This window comes from Madurella fahalii, assembly GCF_045866475.1.
Source record: "Madurella fahalii IFM 68171 DNA, scaffold_1, whole genome shotgun sequence".
Lineage (NCBI taxonomy): Eukaryota > Fungi > Ascomycota > Sordariomycetes > Sordariales > Madurella > Madurella fahalii.
In genome coordinates, this window is record NW_027263971.1 from 3402108 (window position 1) to 3418649 (window position 16542).

Genomic DNA, 16542 nt, shown 5'->3' on the forward strand with positions numbered 1-16542 from the left:
TCTGGATTTCTTGATGTGGGAGTGTTATTGAATGAGTGCGAGGGCTAAAATCAACTCTAGCCAAGCTAGCTCATTCTTTCTAAGCTGCGAGTATCACGATCACCTAGCGTAAAGGTAGTACTTCATGCTAGCGCTCAGGTGAGCATCACAATGGCATCATGTAAGCCGGTCGCATCGCTAGCGGCCGGGCGCAAATGTTGAGGGTAACAACACGACGATAGAAACACCTTCGTTCCGACTACTTCGGGCACAAATAATGCCTATACTACAAGAACACAGTCTATCTGCAAATCCTTCAAAACACTTCCGATCACAGCCACACATCTTTGGCATTCTCGGCATATGCCTTGAACATTTTGGGGGCCGCCCCAGTCAATGCCAGGACAACATCGTTTGTCCGGTTCTCAGCGCCAAACTTTATGGACGTGTCCATGGCGCTCAGCATCGTTGCATACTCCTTGGGGAGCCCAAACTTTTGGTGACGCTCCTCTAACTCTGCGGCCGTGAGGTCAACGTGCACGATCGTCCTCCCCAGAACTTGGGTGAGTATTTCTGCGATCTGAGAGAAGGCGTCAACATGGCTCCCTATGGGGTTTTGGGGCACAGGTAACTTACATCGCTGTACGCGAGCAACTCGGGTCCTAGGACGAGATATTCGGTATTGGGCGGGTCCGGGTTCGTCAGGGCGCACACGGCAACAGCAGCAATGTCGTCGGACGACACAAACGGAATCTTGCCGTCGCCCGTGGCCGAGTAGACCTTGCTCTCCTCCTTGATGGCATCGGCGTAAAATGGCTGCTCAGCAAAGTTTTCTATGCGAACCGTTAGCCTCGTCGCAACACGCCGTTCTTTACCGACAGTGGGAAACACCTTGGAACCAAGTAGGCCTCAACACAGCCCAGTCCACCTCCCCCCGCTGCCCCAGCTCCCGCAGGTAGGCATGGACCTTTCCCATCGCCGGTCCGCCCGCCTCAACCGATGAGGCACTCTGCAGCACGAAGCGGCGCACACCCCGTTCGCGTGCAAAATCGATAAATTCGTTCATGACCTTGTCAGCGTCCATCGATGGCGGTGCAATCAGATAGATCGCGCTAATCGACGCCGTGGCAGCGGTAAACGGCTTCTCCCATGTCTCGCGGTCGTGCCAGTCAAAGACTACCGGGACCCCGTGATCGCTTGTGCCCCGTCGCGAGGCGACCAGGATGGGGATTTGCCGGGATGAGAGCTGGTGCGCAATGCGGCTGCCCACCTTGCCAGTGCCGCCTAAGATGAGAATGGTGGATGCCATGTTAGCCATGTACTGGTGAGCTTTGAGTTCCTGGAGTGAAGTGTAGGATAGTTTGGTAGGAAACGAGTTTATGAACTCATTGGAGCTACAAGGGTTGAAGCCTGCAGCTCGCAGCTTTGCTGACGTGCAGGGCTAACAGACTAATCAGATGCTGCCATAAGCTGTGCCATTAGGTCGGGTACTTGTACTTATGTCATATGCGTAACTCCGGCAGTCTCCGGGGGGTTATGTCCGGCTGGGCAACTCGGATCCATCCCAAATAGTTTTAAAAGAGACCGTCCAACCATGAAAGCTGGAAAGTTGGGTTCTGACCGTATCTGAATTCACTGTGTGCAGATAGCCGCCTGGTTTGTGGAGGAGAGCAAGAATGGCTCCAGTCTACGACACGCTCCAGTATCTCCTCGACCGAGCCAACATCCACGATGTCATTTCCAAAGTGGTACTAAACGTCCCGATCCAGACCCCTTACATTTGAATTCACGGGCTGGGGGCTGACAACCAAACAGCCCCTATACTACGACACCTGTAACCTGGAAGGCCTCACTAACGAGGTCTACGCCGACGAGATCCATGTAGACTACACCTCGATTCTCGGCGGAGAGCCGTTCGTTATCCCGCGTTCCGAGTGGGTTGACAAGATTGACGTCATCATGAAGGGTTTTGCGTCGACACAACACGTCACCTCGTAAGCCTATAGCTCACCCTATGATCATGATTCCCCTACAAGTAGACTATACTCATCCCAGCCAAGGTGTATCATCGCCGACCTCCCGCAGCCCGCGCCTGGTGCAACACGCCCGGAAAAGGTGAACGTGCTCGCCGAAGCAAACGGCGCCATGGTTGGGCTAGACGAAACCGCCTCGCCGCTGACGATAAACGGGGTATGCCACGTCTGTCCGTTCTGTGTCTGAGAAGGACAATATTTTGACGAATGTGACAGGGCCTCCTGGTAGCCGAAGTCAAACGGGATATCGCGCTTGAGAACCAGGGCCTTAACCCCTGGCGCATCACAAAGTACAAGGTTGTTAAAAAGTGGGATAGTGGGGATGCAAGTGTGTTTGATCGCGCGAAGAAGTCTATGCAGTGATATATGCCCGCAGATACCGGCCCATTGAGAAGACTTATGTCGGAGATTGCTTTTGCAAAAGAAATCAATACCTAAAATATGACAAATTCACGAGGGTATTCTCCGCTAAGCATACAATGAAATGTGGCCAAATCTGGCTCTGCATCAAACGTTTCGTTTACTCATCGAGCACACTCAAGGAGAATGGATTGATCAAGACCTTGACGGCCCTCCACCTCTCCCACTCATCTTCAAACTCTCCTCCACCGCCCGCCTCAGGTCCTCATCTTCGTCCTCATCTGGTACGCTTTCCCCTGTCGCGGCACCCTTCCCTTTTCTTTTTCCAGCAGCCCGCCGATATTCTTCCTCGGCCAGGCTCTGCCGCTTGACATATTCCAGCACAATCTCCTCTTCGGTCCTCTGGCGCTGTAGTTCCTCCTCACGACCTCGATGCTCTCGCTCCGATTCCTCCAAGGCGCGGCGCAACTGTCGCTCTTCCCCCTCTTCGTCCTCTTCGCTACCGCTTCCGTGCTCGGGAGAAGCATTAGCCACCGTGGTGGCGACTCTTGGAAGATCTCCGGGAAGTTCAAAGACAGGCTGAGCCGACTCCCTCCTTTCCGTTTCCGTTGCCGTTGCCGTTGAACCTGGGTATCCGGGCAGCCCAGCTTTTTCATCCGCAGGCGAATGATGTGAACCCCACTGCTCCCGCTGCTGCTCCAGCAAACTCAGCCGCACCGCCTCCTCGATCAACGCCTGATACTCCTCATCCGTGATATCCGTCAGGTTCTGATCCGGATGCGCCGCTTCCGGATGAGCACCCGGCTCCATCATGGCCTGCCACCCGGCTTTTCCACGGCCCTGCTCAGCCGCCCTTTGCATCTCCTGAACGCTCGCCCTCACCGCCGCCTCAATCCTCGCGTCCTCCTCCGAATCCCCGGTCGACGTCTGTTGCACCGACTCCCGGATCGCCCGTTCCAGGGCCTCATCGCCCTCAAACGAGTAGTTAGAATCCGACGAGGCCGAGCTGGCAGTAGTCGGCGGAGCCAGGGACACAGCCGAAGCGGTGCTCCTCGACTTCTTCCTCCTCTCCGCAGCAGCAGCAACAGCAGTGAGCCCATCCTTTCCGCGAAGCCACTTCGCCCTCAACGGGCCCTCCGCCTCCGCCTCCTCCCCGGTTTTCTTCCACCCCCAAAATCCCTTCAACTCCTCTCCGCCCTCCCTCTCCCCCCACCGCGCAAGCACGTCCCTCCTCTCCCCTTCAGTAGCGACCTCATAATCACCCAGCCCTTGCCTGATCCTCTCGGTGACCACCCATCTCCGCTGGCCCGCCTTGTCGCCCGCCAACCACCCCCTCATCTCCACCCGCACCCCCTGCATCAGGTACCCGGGCACCCCCCAGAACCCAGCCGCGGGCTTGAGCACCACCCCGCCGATGCCCTTCCCGAACCCCTTCAGCAGGCCGCGCCCGCCTTCCCGCTCCGCGCCCTTCCAAGGGTGCGTCACCAGGCCGGAGAGCCCGTCGTACAAGCCCAGGCCGAACTCCTTGCCGGCGACCTTGACGCCGCTGGCGAGGCCGGTGACTTTTTCCGAGGGCCGCACCGTCTCGTCGTTGTACAGCTTGGGCGCGTTGCGGAAGCCGCGCGCCAGGCCCAGGCAGAAGTTGGACGGCGTCTTCATGCCTGCGCTGACGATGCGCAGGGCCCCTTTGCCTGTGGCGAGGGCCAGATCGAGGTTGACTGGGTTGGAGGAGGGGGAGCGGTCGCGAGGGAGGGGTGATTTCGGTGCGGGCGGGGGAACGGGGTTGGCGGTGCTGGTTGAGGATTGTTGTTGGTGTTGGGTCTGTTGTGGGGAGAGAGTGGAGGGGAGAGTTTCGACCGAGGAGGTGGTGCTGGCGGCGAGGGAATCCACGCTCGACATTGCCCCTCCGGAGGTGTTTGTGAGGAGAGATGCGGTTGAAGGGTTTGCGATGCCGTCTCTCGGCAGTGGTGTTGGAGTGGAATCGTTAGCTTTGCCTTTCTTCGTCTGGGCGCCCTTGAAAATTTCTCGCGGGAAATCCGCCAGCGCCATGGTGAGATGGCTGAAGTCGCCCACCAAGGCCGACACAACGGCAGAGATGGGGTCCCATGGCTGATCTTCGGTGTTGTATTCGACCGGGCGATATCTGTGAGAGATGTTAGGGGCAGCTCTGGGTAATGCCACTGGGGAACCTTACAGTTTCAGGTCAGAGTATTTCAGCCGGCCTTCCTTCACCAACACTGCGGCTGCTAGTGCACTCAACCTGACCTTCGTTCTCCTCACGCGCCAGACGGCGACCCGACTCGGGGCCAACCAGCACCTCATATTATCAGCATTCAAAAACTGATGGAAACTCTTGCCCCCGACGTCGGCGCCTTTCTCCTCTCTAATCTTCTCACCCAATTCTTGAGCTCGTGCTTTCGTCTCAGGTCTGAGCGCTTCCGTAATAGCGGCCGCCAGGTTCTCGGCTGTCAGCTTCTTGTGCGGAATAGGGGCCGGCCCGGCTCCTGCTTTTGCGATCATTGTGCCCCAGAATATCTGGTCACCGAAGAAAGGAACCACAACGGTTGGCCTTCCAGCCTTGACCCCTGCAGCGGTAGTACCCGCCCCGCCGTGGTGGACTACGGCAGAGACGCGCTTGAATAGCCAGTCATGGGGACAGTTGCCGAGCATGAATACGCCGTCGGGGACGCCGATTGCGTCGCCTCCTATTCCGCCCCAACCTTTAGACACCAAGGCTCTCACACCTGTCATTGCGATAGCCTGAAAGATGGTACGGGTGAGCGCGTCTGGATCGTCAACGACGATGGATCCGAAACCGATGTAGATTGGCGGTGGTCCTGCCTGGAGAAATGCGGCGAGGTCCGGCTCGGGGGTATATGCAGATTCGAGATTGAGGAAGTAGAAACCGGCTACGGTGATTTCGTTTGCCCAATCGGCTGGTTTCGGTGTCAGCGCCGGCGACCAACAATACGTCGTGGGGATCCGCAGTCGGGTGAGTAACCCGGGCGCCCACAGCAACGAGATAGGATCAAGATCAAGAATGCTTGTTCGGAATCGGTTGATCATATCACCCAATCCCTGCCAAGTCATCATCTCTACCAGAGCGTACGAAATGTAGCTGGTCATGACGGCGTCGATATTTGTTGACGTGACATCGGCCAACGGATGAGGGAACGCCCTAGTTGGCGTCCAGGGCATCCTGTTCCTGTCAGTTTGGCACTGGCGTTTTACATAACAAGCGTGAACTTACGTGAACATCATGTGCAGCGGAATCCCAAGCTTCTCGGCAATGTGGATGTGTGCAAAGCTGGGCGGGTTCGCGATAATGGCGTCTGCAACAAAAGGCCGATTCCCTGGATCTATAGGTAGCACGGACTGCTCATCCAGCATCTCGTCTGCCCTGCGCGGCGGCGGGGGAATCCCCATACCATCCCCAGCCTCGATACAAGACCGCCAGCAACCCATGAGGATTTCCTCGATGCCTTGGCGGCGCTTCTTGATCTCGCCGCTCTTGATGGTATCTAGACCAGGCATCAATCCTGGGTTCTTGACCATGAAAGCCATCAGCTCGGCCGGGTCACCCCCAATGTTGAAGAACTCGAGCCCATTTTCTTCAACGAAGGACTTGAACGTGACATGGGTCGCCAGGCGCACGCGGTGTCCATAGGTATCGCGGAGGACTTGGCCGAGGGCAACGAAAGGCTGAACGTCACCTCGCGACCCGACAATCTGGATCACCACGTTCAAACGGGGCGGCGGTGTCTGACCAGGTTGACCCCCTAGGCTGGGAGGGATGTATGCAGGTGGCAGGGGTTCCGAGGGGAGTTGGGCACCGGCGCGGAGCTGTCTCTTTAAGGTTGGGGCTAATAGCTCAGATAGACGCCGATTCTTTTCGCTGATATTGATATTTACACGGCCGTCGGCTAAGAAATAGTGAGTAGTTCGAGCGGGTGAATAAGGGGAAAGGGGGGTTTCCTGGGTCTTGCTCACCGGTAACAGCCGCATCGGCCGCGAAACCGGCCTGGGAGAGCTGCAGCTGATCATGATGCTCGCCGTAGGCAGGCGGCGGGATATCGTCTGCCGCGTCGAGTTCCTCGGCTATTGGGACTGCGTTTAGCCTCGTGGGCAGAGCACCCTCTGTCATGGTGATGGTGTTGGAGTCTCTAGGTCGATTCCGGACCGTGCGAGGGCTTGCACCTCAGTTGAGCTTCAAAGCAGAGACTTAAAACGGCCGTAGTGCGAAGCCAGAGACACGTCAGTAAGGTGGCGATATCTCAAGTGCGACACTTCATGACAGATGCTTGGTTGGCAAGGCGACGAGACAGCACTGCGGATGTCGAATAATTACAATATCGTTGGTTATGGTAGGTAACCGTAAGTGACGTTAGTCTTGCTCCATCCCGGATTCAGCACGGAAGTTAGGTGCCTTGGGTAGCGACGAGAGAGCAATCAGGACACTGCTAAGAGTCAGGTAGGAGGATGCATCGAGGTTCCCCAAACTTGGTGGTAGCATGGGCGATGGGGCCTTTGTCGGTAAGCTAGGTACCGTAGCAAGCCGATGAATGAAAAGGTGACACCCGGGACATGAAATAATATGTCCAAGTCAATAGCCAGGTCAAACGGAGACGGGCTTTTGAACGCCTGTCCGGCGGCATCGTCATTCTATGGAAATTCCAGGGGTCGATGCTGGACCAATGACGACTGTCAGGATACGGGGTACTTCGGCACAGAATTCCAGTGCTGAAGTACAACCCCTGATCACTCGAAGATGCATCCGGCCGGAAGCATGGATATTCGTGGGCTAAGCCTTGCTCCATGGTCCCGCTCAAGGCCTCTTGCACCGTTTTCTCTGCATGAAAAAGCCCATCCGATGCGTGGACTGGACGCGCAGGCCCGGTGCGCCCGTCGCTCCACAGTGCTTAGGCTTTACAGGGGTTGAATACGCGTATGGCTAGGGCTGAGCGCCTCCGCCATATTGGTGTGGGCTACAGTACGTAATTGCGCCGCCACCCCATGCCATCTCCATCCTGAGATGCACCAAAAGTGGAACAAGCATCGCCATTTTCATTTTACTTGGAAACAAATGACCCAGAAAAACACCCGGTATATAGTACACTTCGACAAGAGTTCGCCAACCAACACATCGGCTGGAGACCAAGTCCAAACTTCCAACAACACCCATCCCATCCATCATCTATTCCTTCTTCTCGGGAGGCGGGGTACCGCCCGTCGTGGGGAAGCCCATGAACATCTTGAAGTAGTCCTGCAAAGCGTCAATCTCAGTCTTAACCATGGTAAAGCCAGGGCAACTCACATAGATCATCCACTGCAGTCCAGTCAAGGTACCAATCATGATAATTCTGACCGGTAGACCATTCCAGAGACCAGAAAAGCCGATGTCCTTGTATATCCTCGAGGTCACCGTCCCGAACGCCTCTCCAGGCTTGCGATACGCGTTGAGCTTGCTGACCATGACGTCGGCAGGGTGCGAAACGATAGCGCAGAGGATACCCGCCAGATAACCACCGACAAATGAGACGCCCGTCTGCGCAGCCTTGCTGTAGTCATTCTTGCTCCCAGGAAGGCGGTCGTAGATCATCTCGACGATGGTCTCGAACGAGGCAAACTTCATCATCGTGTACGGGATCTGTCGACCCCACAGCGGGTAGAGGCCCTTGTACAGGCCCCCGATGCCCTCGGCGGCCGTGATCTTGCTGAAGCCGTCGAATGTCCCCTTGTACTGTGCCGGGATCGTTCCCTGCATGCGCACCTTGACCGCCTCAAACGGGCAGAGCGCAATGTCGGCCAGGAACTCGGCGGAGGCTGAAGCAGCCAGGTACACACCGGTCTTGTACTTGTAAGCCGCCTCGGGGCCGGCCAGGTCCGAGTATGTCTTCTTGAAGTACTCATACCACCCGTACTTGAAGGCTCCCTGGGCCGAGTAGCCAAGGAGAGTCGGACCCCAGCCTGTGAAGATACCCCGGACGCCTTCGCCGCGGTAGATGTGGCCCCACGCCTGGAAGTTGCTCTTGTACAGTTTGGAGTCGACTTGGCGGCGCGTCTTGACGAGATCGAGCGGAGTGACAGCCGCGTGTGTCAAGCCCTGTGCATGGTCAGCCTCTAGCGTGTTGTCATTGCTGCCCACAGCAACGTACACAGGCCATCAGGCCGCCTATCGTAGCAGCGGCATAGTATCTGCCCGAATACAACTCCAGCTTCCCCGAATCCGCCTTGACCGTTGCCTTGGCCTTCTGAGCTGCTGCATCAAACTCTTTTTGGGCTTCTGCGCTCAGCTTCTTGGTCTTGTCCTTCGCATCGTCGATGATCGAGTAAGCGGGGTACAGCTCGAGGCGAGCCTGATAAGGCGTAGGGCTGCTCGCATTGGGCTTTGTTTGCGGCCCGCCTCGCGGGTACCGGCTGCCAAAGGTTTGCTGCAGCGTATCAAAGCTAGGGAAGAGCGGCGACATCGTTGCTGTACGATGCCAGAGAGCGGCTGCCTGAAGAGACTGAAATCGTGTAAGTAAAGGTTCGGCACGTTGAGCTTAGTTTGTTTCCAAAGCGCAGGGCGGATGGCATTGCCAATACCCTTCGTCTTGGGAAGTTGCGAATTCCGTCGAGGCCGGGAGAGAGCCCATTTTGCAAGCGGTTTGGACCCCTGACAGGGCAGTATTTTCGAGCAATAGGTTTGCTTACCTTTTGGCTTCCTTATGACAAAAACGCTAAAAGCAGACGTTTGCGATCAATAGACGCAGTATCAACAAACGTAATGTGAGGGAATAGATGAAACAGGTTGGCGTTCTGCGGAGATAACCGGAGTTTATCCTAACGGAAGTGGTGGATGAATGTATCCGCTGATGGTAGGATTCAATGACTTCATCCAAGGACACGGGCGCTGACGAGCGGCCAATCCCGAAGCTAACTTTGTCGACGCTTAAACCTAGCCGGCTTTGGGTGCTATCTAGCATCAATTTGGACCTGAAAGAGAGTCTATCAAGAAGTCCGTTTTGATTCTTGATGAGGCGATACACATGTCTTCGGCCCAATCGTCGCAAGATTAATTGCTTGATTGTTGAGATGGAGATGCTGCTGTCACGAGCGGAAGCGGCGTTATGGGACGGTGACGTAGATTGATGACTCCGGCCCGCTGTGTTCCCTTGGCGTTGGCTATCGGGAGAATCAGGGCCGGGCACGTTCAGACCAGGCCTGGAACCCACCTGCTGCTCGATTGGCTAATCGATATTTTATGGTGCTTCAATATCTACTGTCCAAATACACTAGTCAAGTGAAATGTTGAGTCGCAGAAGAACGGCTAGAAGGTAGTTAATACATAGCAGCCTAGAGAGCTGATAACATACCCCGAATCACCGGCAAGACGCCCAACTATCACGCAAGGCCGGACGGAAGCCACACGAGCAAACGAAGGTGCATGTGATTGGCCCGAGCTGTCGAAAGCAAAGACCAACTCGCAGAAATCCCATTCGAGGACCGAAGCGACTTGACTTCAAATTCCAATCAACCGTCCAAAACTGATCGGTCTACCCCAACACCGAACAAGAATCCCCATCACCGCCAGCCGCAACCCAGAAAAATGACCGATATAATGGCCCAACAATCCCAGCCACAACCCGGCTCCTCTTCCCAGCCATTCGTCTCAAAATGGGCCTCAAGATACCGCGGGGTAAATCATATTTCCCACTCCCCAGTTCCCAGAATATCATCATGATCGAATCCTAACTCCAGTGTTTCCCCTCCCTCCTTTTCCCAAAACAACAGGCAACAGTAGAAGACCTCGACCCCCCCGCCGCGCTGTCTCTCACCCCGTCAGACCCCGTCTCGCTCGCCCTCCTGTCCGCCTTCGAGCGCGACTACACGCACCTCACCATCGTCGACTCGACGACGCGCGCCCTGCTGGGCTACCTGTCGATCCCGCACCTGCAGGCGCTGCTCGAGGCCGGGCGGGTGCGGCCCGAGGACGAGGTGCGCAGCGCCATGATCCGGTTCCAGCGGCGCGGCGCCAAGTACAAGGTCATCACGATGCAGACGCCGCTCGAGGAGCTCGAGGCGTTCTTCGAAGGGGCCGAGACGGGCGGGCAGAAGCAGGAGTTTGCCGTGATCACCGACGAGAGGAGGAGGTTCGTTCTCGGGGTGGCGACGAGGGGGGATTTGGAGGAGTTTGTTAAGCGGCGACCGGCTTGATCTTTCCTCTTATTTTTCTTTTCTTTTGCCTTGCATTATACCGAGGACAAAGAGTGGCTGGAGGATAAAGGCCCTGGTATTTCCGTATCGGTAAGTAGGCAGTATCGAGCGGCGTTGGGCTGGCGGGTAGTATTTCATATTGTCGGGGGATGGGGCGGTATAGGAGCATTCAACATGGAGAAATGGGATTCGACACGGGAGGCAATACCCAAGACTGGTTGGCTAGGACGCTCAGATTCCCCTCGAGCTCGCGCTACAGAGGCTTTTGCAACAGACTTTTATCGCTGGAAACAGGAACGGAAGAATGGGCAGTTTGCGAAAATTTGGTCATCGACAGTTGTCTAGTACATATGGCATGAGGCGACTCCAGGAACAGTAATTACTGATTCCCCATAACAGAGGCCCCATGTTCAAACGACCCATCAGCGTCAGCGTTCTGGGTATCCTCCGTCCCCGAGCTGGTGAAGACTGAGACTCTAATTAGGTAAACCCTGATGATGGAGACTCCACCCTCACGCTTCGCTATATGCCGGCTGGAAACAAGTGAAACATTATAAAACCTAAGATAGCCTAGCTAACCACCACTTCACTCGAGGAAGTCGTAGATGAGCACTAGCTCGACGCGCTCGCCGCCCTTTGCAATGACGACATTGCGGCAGTACTTCCGGACGCCCTCAATCATCTTGAAGCCCCAGATTTGCGTGGCGGTCCAGCCGTTGTCGTAGCTCTCGACGTGGCTAATGATGTGCGTCTCGCCGTTGGGCCCGCCCTTCTCCTCCTCGCCCTCGAGCCAGCCCGAGTTGAGGAACGGGTCCGAGATGTCGGCCGGGGTGAGCCACCGGCTCTGGCCCTTGACATGGCCGAACAGCCAGTCGCTGTGGTCGCGGAAATTGTTGTCGAGGCAGCGCTTCTCCGTCGAGCCCTTGATGCCGCCCGTGCCAGTCTGCTCGATCTCGATGTGCGTGGCGGGGGGGTTGGCAGGGTCGGCGGGCGGCGAGGGAGGGGCGACGAACTGCTTAATGTCGAGCGTGAGGGTGGCCATGCTGACGGCCTTGCGGGTCATCCAGCCGATGCCTTGCAGCGCGAGACCCGGCTCGATGCTGCTGGACTGGCTCTTGTTCTGGTAGGGGCGGGAAAGCCATGTCAGCCGGCTGGCACGCAGGATTACGATATGCTGCTATGCATTCGACATACCATGACCCACTTCCCGTTGAGGTCTCCAATGTTCTTGTTCGCGGGAGCGGCCATGTTGGGCAAAGTAGCTCGGCGGGGTAGATAGCTAGCTTTTCTGGGGGTGGATGTAGGGAGCTGTAGTCTCGAAATTGAGTGAGAGAGCAATGAAATGAAATCGAACAAGAAGGTGAGTGGAAGGCCACGAGTGTTGCTTCTTAAGCTTTAAATATCCCACTGATGCTCAAGATCAGTTAGTGGGGAACCACCGTCACAAGAAAGAGGAGCCGTGCAGTCGAGTAAGGCACGACTGGGCTGGGCGGCCGAGGCAAAGTGTAACCCACGCTCACAAGCCGGGGATACCAAGCCTGCCACGGAGGGGACGGGTTCGGACGGACTCCGTTTCTAGTAGGATCCCGGCGATCCAGGGATGACGCAGTGTACAACTGCGGTCGCCTTGCACGGGGGACAGTACTTTTCGAACCTAGGGCGCCAGGGCATGTCCGTTGGGCGCCGGCCTAACCTCTCTCCCGGCGCACCGCCCCTACCTTAGCTAGGTGTTTCTGCAACGCTGGCGGCTCCATATGGATTCAATGCGAGTAAGCTGCTAGCTCGATTGCACCCAGCTCGTTCTTCTTCGTGTTCCTGCATTACCCGGTGCATCTCCGCCTGCAGTTGCCGTACCGGGAGGCTGGTTCCCCTCGTTCTGGACCAAGACCGGGGGATACCTTGAGAGCCGACAGATATGCCAGAGAATACGGTCATTTTGCTGCGATGCTTGTTGGGGTGGGAAGCTTACAGAGCTCGATAATAATGCGGGGTAATAATTGGCAACGTAGAGGCACAGCCAACCCCCGCTGTGCCCGAGGCTTCCATGTGACAGCCGTCGCCGAACAACTCGAAGTGGGCCTGAGGTGCCTTGGTAAATCCCTAGCTTGGCTCTCACCTCTCAGGTTCTGTCCGGACTGTTTCAAAAGCCCTTACAGCACATATGCGCGGCTCCCGTTGATAAGAGCCCGTCGCAGACGGCCGTTGCAGCCACAGAACTCTCGGCGTGAAATCATATTAGTATTTTTGAGACGGATATCCTATTATTACATTGATCGTCTCCCCCGCAGTCCGGAGGCATCACCCTTCCACATTAGTCCTCTTGCTATCAGTGCATCGTTATTCTCGGCGCCTTGTCCTCCCACAAGCCAGTCGAGCTCCCCATTTTCCATATCTAGTGCGACTCCTCCCACCCAAGTCATTAAAAGCTCATCAAGGCCACCAGTTCATCCTCTTGTAACTTTCAATGACCTCTTCCACCAACTCCTTGGTGATCTTAGGCTTCTCGTAAGTAAACCCAACAACCTGTTCTAGTCTTGAGCCATCCATGCTAAGATCTGTGTCCTTCAGCAGTTCCTTCTCCATGAAAGGCGTCAGCGGCCCTGGCCTCGTGATGCCGGCCTCTGCGAGAAGGTCGGCCCACGGCCCCAGGAGTTCGTCGTTGACGTCGTCCACTACGCTGTCCAGGTTGAGCTTTGCGAACGTGCTGATGAGCGATCCCTGGAACCCGGTGGCGATGCCGAACACCTGCCCGATGATGTCTGCCATGACCCCCTGGGTGGTAACACCCTTGTCGACAATATTGAATGTCGGCACCTTGCCCATGGTCTTGCTATCCCACTTGTTCTTGCCGGCCGTGTACCAACCAGTAATCGCCCACAGGGCCCGTACAACGTCGTGGATATGGACCGTGTTGGTGTGCAAGTCTTTCGTCCATAGCCACTTCATCTCGGACTCGAGCGCCTTGTACACCCTTGCCATGCAGAGCGCGGTTGCAACCCATTGTGACGCATACGGCCCATAGACGTGCGAGAGCCGCACGATGACGAGATTCAGCCTGCAAGCCGTCAGTATGCGTTCCTGGCGGGTATGTGGCTTTGTTCAAAAGACGGACCCCTCGATCTTGGCGAGCTCCTCCTCGGCCTGCAGCTTGAAAACGGCAATCTTGCTCCAAGGTTTCAGCTTGTCCTGCTCTTTGCTCGGCGATGAGTCCGGCTTGTACACCATCCCCGTGCTCAGCTCGACAAAGCACTTGACGCCCCGCTTGGCCGCCTCCCTGCCCACGCATAGGGATAGGCCGAGTGACCGCAGCTTGTACACCTCATCTTCCTGTGAATAGCGCGTCTCTCCGCCACAATTGAAGACGTAGTCCCATTGCTTCCCGTCTTCCCGGTCGAATATCCGCCCAAGAGACTCTGTAGCAGAATGCGCCGTTAGCGTCGACGGATCGTGGCGTGGAGCCCAGGGCGGGGAGACCCAAACGTAGTGGAGGGGGGAAACGTACGCTCTCTGCTCGCATCTGCCTGCACAAACTTAGATCCCGCACATGCCTCCTCAAACTCTGGCGGTAGCCATGCGAGCTGCGGCAGCACCTTGTCGACGATGCGTACATCGGCCGCAAGGTCGTTTTTGTGGATGTGGAGAGCTAGGAAGCGGCCGATGTACCCGAGCCCGCCGATGATCAGCACCAACGGCTTCTCGGCCATGGTTCTACTCTCCTGTCTAGAATCCTGGGCAGTTTGGTGTTTTGCGCAGCAGTCAAGGGGGAAGCGGGGGTAAATTTGGGGCGCGGGGTCAAGAGCCGTGGCTCGTCGCCGTCGAAGCCGTTCCGTGCGTGTGCTACTACTTCTTTGAGCGCAATCAATGGGCTCAAGTCGTAAAGGAGATGGCGTCTGCGTGTCCGTTGTCCAGTTCTCGAGTAAGTACTGGGGGAGGATGCCAGACGGAGGCGGTGGGCGGGATTTCGGCAGGCTTTGAGGAGCTCGGCAGGGCACAAACAAAACTTGCGCGAGGGGATGATGCCCAAGACCCTGGACTTGCCGCAAAAACCGAGCAGATGGGACCGCGTTGGAACGAAAATTCTCGAGCGAGCGATTCGGCTGGATCCAACGGGTTGCTACTCCCCACACTTTGTCCAGCTGCCAATGGCGAAGGCGACGGACTCTTTTTGGGGGAGGGGGAAGGGGGGAAGCTGCCCTGGGTCCCGCACAGAGTGCCTTATGAAATGCGTGGGCCGGAAGGCAGACAAGTTTGAGGAATTGCCAAGGGTAGACGAGTGCCCGCTGGGCGGGCGGCCACCGGTGGAGTCTTTATGCAAATCGCACCGTGGACAGCCATAGCTGACCGAGTTGTCCTTTCTTTCTCGCAGATTCTGATATTCCGGGGCTGCAAGTTCCAGTCCCGTCGAGGTTCCCTGGCTGCCTTGACTGCTTCGACGTGCCCTGATTCGAAGAATGTCTGGCTCACATGATACGACAATAAACGTTGTGACAATACCACCTGCCAGTGCTGTCGTCCCAAGTCAGATGCAGTGTCAGGGCGTCTGGGTCCGGGGTTAGTATGCGCCTCTCCTTCGGCCACACGGCCGCACGGCCGCCCGGCCTTTGGGACAAGCCAAGGTTCAGCTCCTGCCTCGTCCTATGTCCACATAGACCCCCGGAATAGGGGCAACACTGGCAACAAAACCAACGAAGATAACGACCCAACACTCTTGTGGAGATGACAATAGAGTGGCAGTTGCAACGGACGGCATCTGTCACCAAGGAGGCGGACGTTGCAAGTGAGACACGGCGAGAGACAGCAGCCCGAAACATCAGGTTCCACCCAGCATCCTGGCCCACCTCATCCAATCTGGCAGAAAAAAAAAAAAAAGGGTATGGGCAACTACGCCAGGGACGGAACATCATCCGATCGACTCGGGTACTAAAGGCGTAGGCAAAGCTGGCGGCGAATTGTAGTGTATACGCTTCCATCATCAAGGACGCTCTTCCTCGGTAATGTTGCCTAGGCCAATCCACGGGTCTCAAGTCCGAACCGCGCCGTCAGGAGCGAGGTCTGTGTGTTTGCGCTTGCACCTTTCGAAAAGGGGACGATCGGCTTGGCTAGTGCCCCTCTATGACCCCTGCAGGAACGGGAGGTTCCCCAGCGCCGGGTGGCTTTCGGAATGCCCCGTGATGAAAAGTTCGGAAACTCTCAGATCAACGAGAGGCGTGATTCTACACTACTTGGCAAGGTACGTCGCCATGCCCGCCGATGCAGCCGACCAAGTCGCGGGATCGGGCCGTCATCGCCAAACCACTAAACGGCAAAAGAGGACCAAAAATGGGACCGCTTCTTAGGGGCCGAACAGCATTCAAAGGCGCTATCAAATCTCGGTTTCTTCTAGAAGGTTTCCCAGCTCGGAAATAGGGCGGGGGCGGGTACGATTATTAGAGAGTCCACAGCTGACAACAGGCTCTGCTGACAATTCAAGGGCAAAGAAAGCTGGACGTTTAACACCCCCGTTCCACTTCAGGGGCTGCGGGCACTAATTTCCCAACTGATCGAAGCAGCCAAGCCCGAGCGTTGACACAACAGCGGTTGACGGATCCTCTCCCGTGTGCCACCGAACAACTTGGGGGGAGTGGCATTCGCTCCAAACAGCCACAGCTCACGGTCAGTGCTTTTGCGTCATCCGTCTGCAGATCACCAAATTCAATTTGTCTCACTTTTGCCTCTTCCAAATAAACGATTACAAGCCCGTTCCCCCTTTCGACTGCAGGCACATGAGGCCGGGCAGGCGTTTTGGCTCTCCGCAAATGCTCTGACGAATAAGCGCTCCGGCTTCTTCCCCGACGTCACGATCGACGGGGCATAGTCCCCGCCTCCCCTGGAAGAAGCAAGTGAACTCCAGATGTTGGTGACAGTGATGCCATGTTCTCCCCAGACAGCCGGTGTGCTGGTCTCCGCTGTGTCTTCCCACGGGGTCTCGGGAACG

At 56.6% G+C, this 16542-nt stretch overlaps 7 protein-coding genes across 7 annotated transcripts; 2 read left to right on the plus strand and 5 right to left on the minus strand.

Moving 5' to 3' along the window:
* Window positions 1–310: 310 nt before the first annotated feature.
* MFIFM68171_01057 (uncharacterized protein) lies at window positions 311–1297 on the minus strand (the record flags this gene model as incomplete). Its single annotated transcript, XM_071056479.1, has 3 exons — window positions 311–559; window positions 616–812; window positions 871–1297. 3 exons carry the CDS (start codon window positions 1295–1297, stop codon window positions 311–313), a joined length of 873 nt encoding a protein of 290 aa, XP_070912580.1.
* Window positions 1298–1655: 358 nt separating this feature from the next.
* On the plus strand, window positions 1656–2375 carry MFIFM68171_01058 (uncharacterized protein; the record flags this gene model as incomplete). The annotated part of the gene is made up of 4 exons (XM_071056480.1): window positions 1656–1727; window positions 1795–1973; window positions 2040–2169; window positions 2229–2375. The coding sequence occupies 4 exons, from the start codon at window positions 1656–1658 to the stop codon at window positions 2373–2375; spliced, it is 528 nt and encodes a 175-aa protein (XP_070912581.1).
* A 192-nt stretch (window positions 2376–2567) lies between these two features.
* On the minus strand, window positions 2568–6516 carry MFIFM68171_01059 (uncharacterized protein; the record flags this gene model as incomplete). Its single annotated transcript, XM_071056481.1, has 4 exons — window positions 2568–4515; window positions 4567–5571; window positions 5623–6295; window positions 6363–6516. 4 exons carry the CDS (start codon window positions 6514–6516, stop codon window positions 2568–2570), a joined length of 3780 nt encoding a protein of 1259 aa, XP_070912582.1.
* Window positions 6517–7566: 1050 nt separating this feature from the next.
* Window positions 7567–8839, minus strand: PIC2 (Cu/Pi carrier; the record flags this gene model as incomplete). Its single annotated transcript, XM_071056482.1, has 3 exons — window positions 7567–7635; window positions 7687–8475; window positions 8528–8839. The coding sequence occupies 3 exons, from the start codon at window positions 8837–8839 to the stop codon at window positions 7567–7569; spliced, it is 1170 nt and encodes a 389-aa protein (XP_070912583.1).
* Window positions 8840–9960: 1121 nt separating this feature from the next.
* Window positions 9961–10568, plus strand: MFIFM68171_01061 (uncharacterized protein; the record flags this gene model as incomplete). Its single annotated transcript, XM_071056483.1, has 2 exons — window positions 9961–10050; window positions 10146–10568. 2 exons carry the CDS (start codon window positions 9961–9963, stop codon window positions 10566–10568), a joined length of 513 nt encoding a protein of 170 aa, XP_070912584.1.
* Window positions 10569–11154: 586 nt separating this feature from the next.
* On the minus strand, window positions 11155–11816 carry MFIFM68171_01062 (uncharacterized protein; the record flags this gene model as incomplete). Its single annotated transcript, XM_071056484.1, has 2 exons — window positions 11155–11688; window positions 11763–11816. The coding sequence occupies 2 exons, from the start codon at window positions 11814–11816 to the stop codon at window positions 11155–11157; spliced, it is 588 nt and encodes a 195-aa protein (XP_070912585.1).
* Window positions 11817–12998: 1182 nt separating this feature from the next.
* MFIFM68171_01063 (uncharacterized protein) lies at window positions 12999–14272 on the minus strand (the record flags this gene model as incomplete). Its single annotated transcript, XM_071056485.1, has 3 exons — window positions 12999–13623; window positions 13681–13981; window positions 14071–14272. 3 exons carry the CDS (start codon window positions 14270–14272, stop codon window positions 12999–13001), a joined length of 1128 nt encoding a protein of 375 aa, XP_070912586.1.
* Window positions 14273–16542: the final 2270 nt, after the last annotated feature.